General features: G+C 45.0%; 1 protein-coding gene across 1 annotated transcript; it reads left to right on the top strand.

The window, feature by feature from the left end:
* Nucleotides 1-1,801: 1,801 nt before the first annotated feature.
* CABS01_16864 (uncharacterized protein) lies at nt 1,802-2,359 on the top strand (the record flags this gene model as incomplete). The annotated part of the gene is made up of 2 exons (XM_060550193.1): nt 1,802-1,924; nt 2,198-2,359. Coding segments are annotated over 2 exons (285 nt in total), but the record flags the coding sequence as incomplete, so codon positions are not given.
* Nucleotides 2,360-2,433: the final 74 nt, after the last annotated feature.

Raw genomic sequence — 2,433 nt, 5'->3', positions numbered from 1 at the left:
GAGTACACCTTTTGAGGCCAAGAGTTCGCCAGTGATGCGCCAATTTATAGACTATCCTACAAGTCTAGAATGATCTCTCTACACTACTAGCTCACTCTTGACAGAAAATGGAACGTAGATTTATGTACGAGAATTGATTGATCATGGTAAGTTTAGTCACTATAACAAACCGATTCGCGGCAATAGCTTTTTGGCCCCTGATAAACAATTCACACATGTTGTTCAGCAGCGTTATCCGGCGTAGAGACACGTGAAATCATGACACGAGACACGTCACGGCAATTCCACTAATTAAATTAGCATCACGCCATAGTCAACAGCGAAGTAGACAATCTAAGGACGACGGTACAGTATTACTCCATACCCTTACGGCGTTTCGATAGGTTGGCTAAATCGTACGCCTTATCATCGGCCAAGACTATTGCCGGCTGTTGGTGTGATGATTCGCCAGCCATAAACCTGAGATGGCGTTAGGCCTCTCTTCTCAATATCAAGCATCAGGTAATATGCGCGAGAAGTCATCAGTTGGAAGACGATACAATCATGCCAACCCTACTACATAAACTCTAACCGGGTTACGTCAATATTCCAAACTCGAGTCGAAGAATGAACTATACCCACCGCTGACTTGTCTTCTCCATGCAAAGCTTCCGAGCTATTGGAGTGACGTTCGTGAGCCAGATCCAACGCATGAGGAAGTTCTTGGTTTACTCATTTCTTGGAGCAAACAACGTGATGCTGACTATGATGAGAAGCAAATTATGGAAATTTTGGGGTGGGGTATTTTGGATGTAGTTTTTTCTAGGGAACAACGTGATATCTGATGTAGGAATTAATCGGACCTGGAAGTCTGCCTTGTCGCTGTCCACTCATTCGAACTTGCGATCTACATGACTCAACTACCAAATGACTATGACGCGAACATTGCTGTCTCTCGTCAGAGGTGTGTGACTTGAAGATGAATACTCATTTGTATTCGAATGGGAGATTTGAGACTTATTTGTCTTATATCATTCAGACCTTGTTTCAGCCCTGCGTTCTCAGGCAAGGCAATGTTTAGCGAGCTAATACATTCGCTCCTTTTCGGGGGTGCGGCTATATAAGAATGCTCTTTCGACTGTTATACTCTACGAAAAAGTGATTCGGATAGAACCTCGCATGCTGGAAAGTCAGCATACTATTGCAAAGAAATGAGTCTCAAATTAACAGAAAACAAAGAGGAACAGAAAATCTTGGAGGAAAACGACGAGATTATGTTCGGACATCTTCTGACGATAGAGGTAAAGAAGTGAACCCAGAGCCTTGTTGGGCCTTGTGAACTGATATAGTGTAGGAGAAAACCTTGCCCTCGGCACACTACATGGAACTTCATCAAAACTTACAATGGCGGGATAGAAGAGAGCTCGTCGACCGCTTTCTATCGTATTCTATAAAATTCCACATTCCCATGGAGACTGTGTTCCTGGCAATCAACTTTGTAGACCGCTTCCTTTCCAGGAAATGCGCTGGTAAACACCTTGAAGTCTTAGGCTCAGTAGCTTTCGCACTAGCCGTCAAGTACGAGACACCTGACGTGCATGAGAAAGAAACGGAGACTTACCTTTCTGTTGTTCATGATTTAGGGGGGTTTGGCAAAGGATATAGACCGAGCGATATTTCAAGCATAGAGAGGCAATTGCTGGGAGCGCTAGATTATTTACTCGGAACACCTAGCCCCTTTTTCTTCCTGCGTCGCATGCAGATTCTCGACAAAAGTGGTCAAGACATTTTGACAATAGCACAATATCTTGCAGCAAGCAGTATGTTGTACGAAGAGTTCCTTGGGATCAGGCCTAGTCAGATTGCCTCTGCATCATACTTCCTCGCCGAGTCACTCCTGAAGTATGCAAATCATACAGCAGACCTGACAAGCTCTCCCATACGGGTAAGTAATGCCTGTAAGGCAGTGATAGTTGCTGACATTACTTAGTCAAGCAGCCGTCAAAAATGTAATGAATGCCAAAAATGCGGGATAATTTCTCTTGCACTCAGACTTTGGTATTGTGTACGTCGAGACAATGGCATTGGGTCAAGAAGTCTGCTCGAAGAGATAACTAGCGAGTTTGCAAAAGTCGGAGCCTTTGTCAAGGCGCAAATAAGAGTGAATTTTCGGTGCACTTGGGCAAACCAAGATTGTTTGCATGTGGATTCATGGAAGTTGTGGGACAGTGTGGATAGGGGCGAGGATAATGAAGACGATGAAGACGATGAAGACGATGAAGACGATGAAGACAATAAGGAGGATGAGGAGGATGGGGACGATGGGGATGATGGGGATGATGGGGATGATGGGGATGATGGCATAAATGGTGCTGACAGTGTGGGTGGGAAGACTCGGGACGCTTTGCCGCCTCTGATTGAGATGTTGTCTCGCTTTCGAAGCCGCTTGCTCCC

The sequence above is a fragment of the Colletotrichum abscissum genome, assembly GCF_030869225.1.
Source record: "Colletotrichum abscissum strain IMI 504890 chromosome Unknown Scaffold_181.1, whole genome shotgun sequence".
Taxonomy (NCBI): domain Eukaryota; kingdom Fungi; phylum Ascomycota; class Sordariomycetes; order Glomerellales; family Glomerellaceae; genus Colletotrichum; species Colletotrichum abscissum.
The sequence above is the reverse complement of the archived record's forward strand: the minus strand, read 5'-3'. Positions and strand labels throughout refer to the sequence as shown.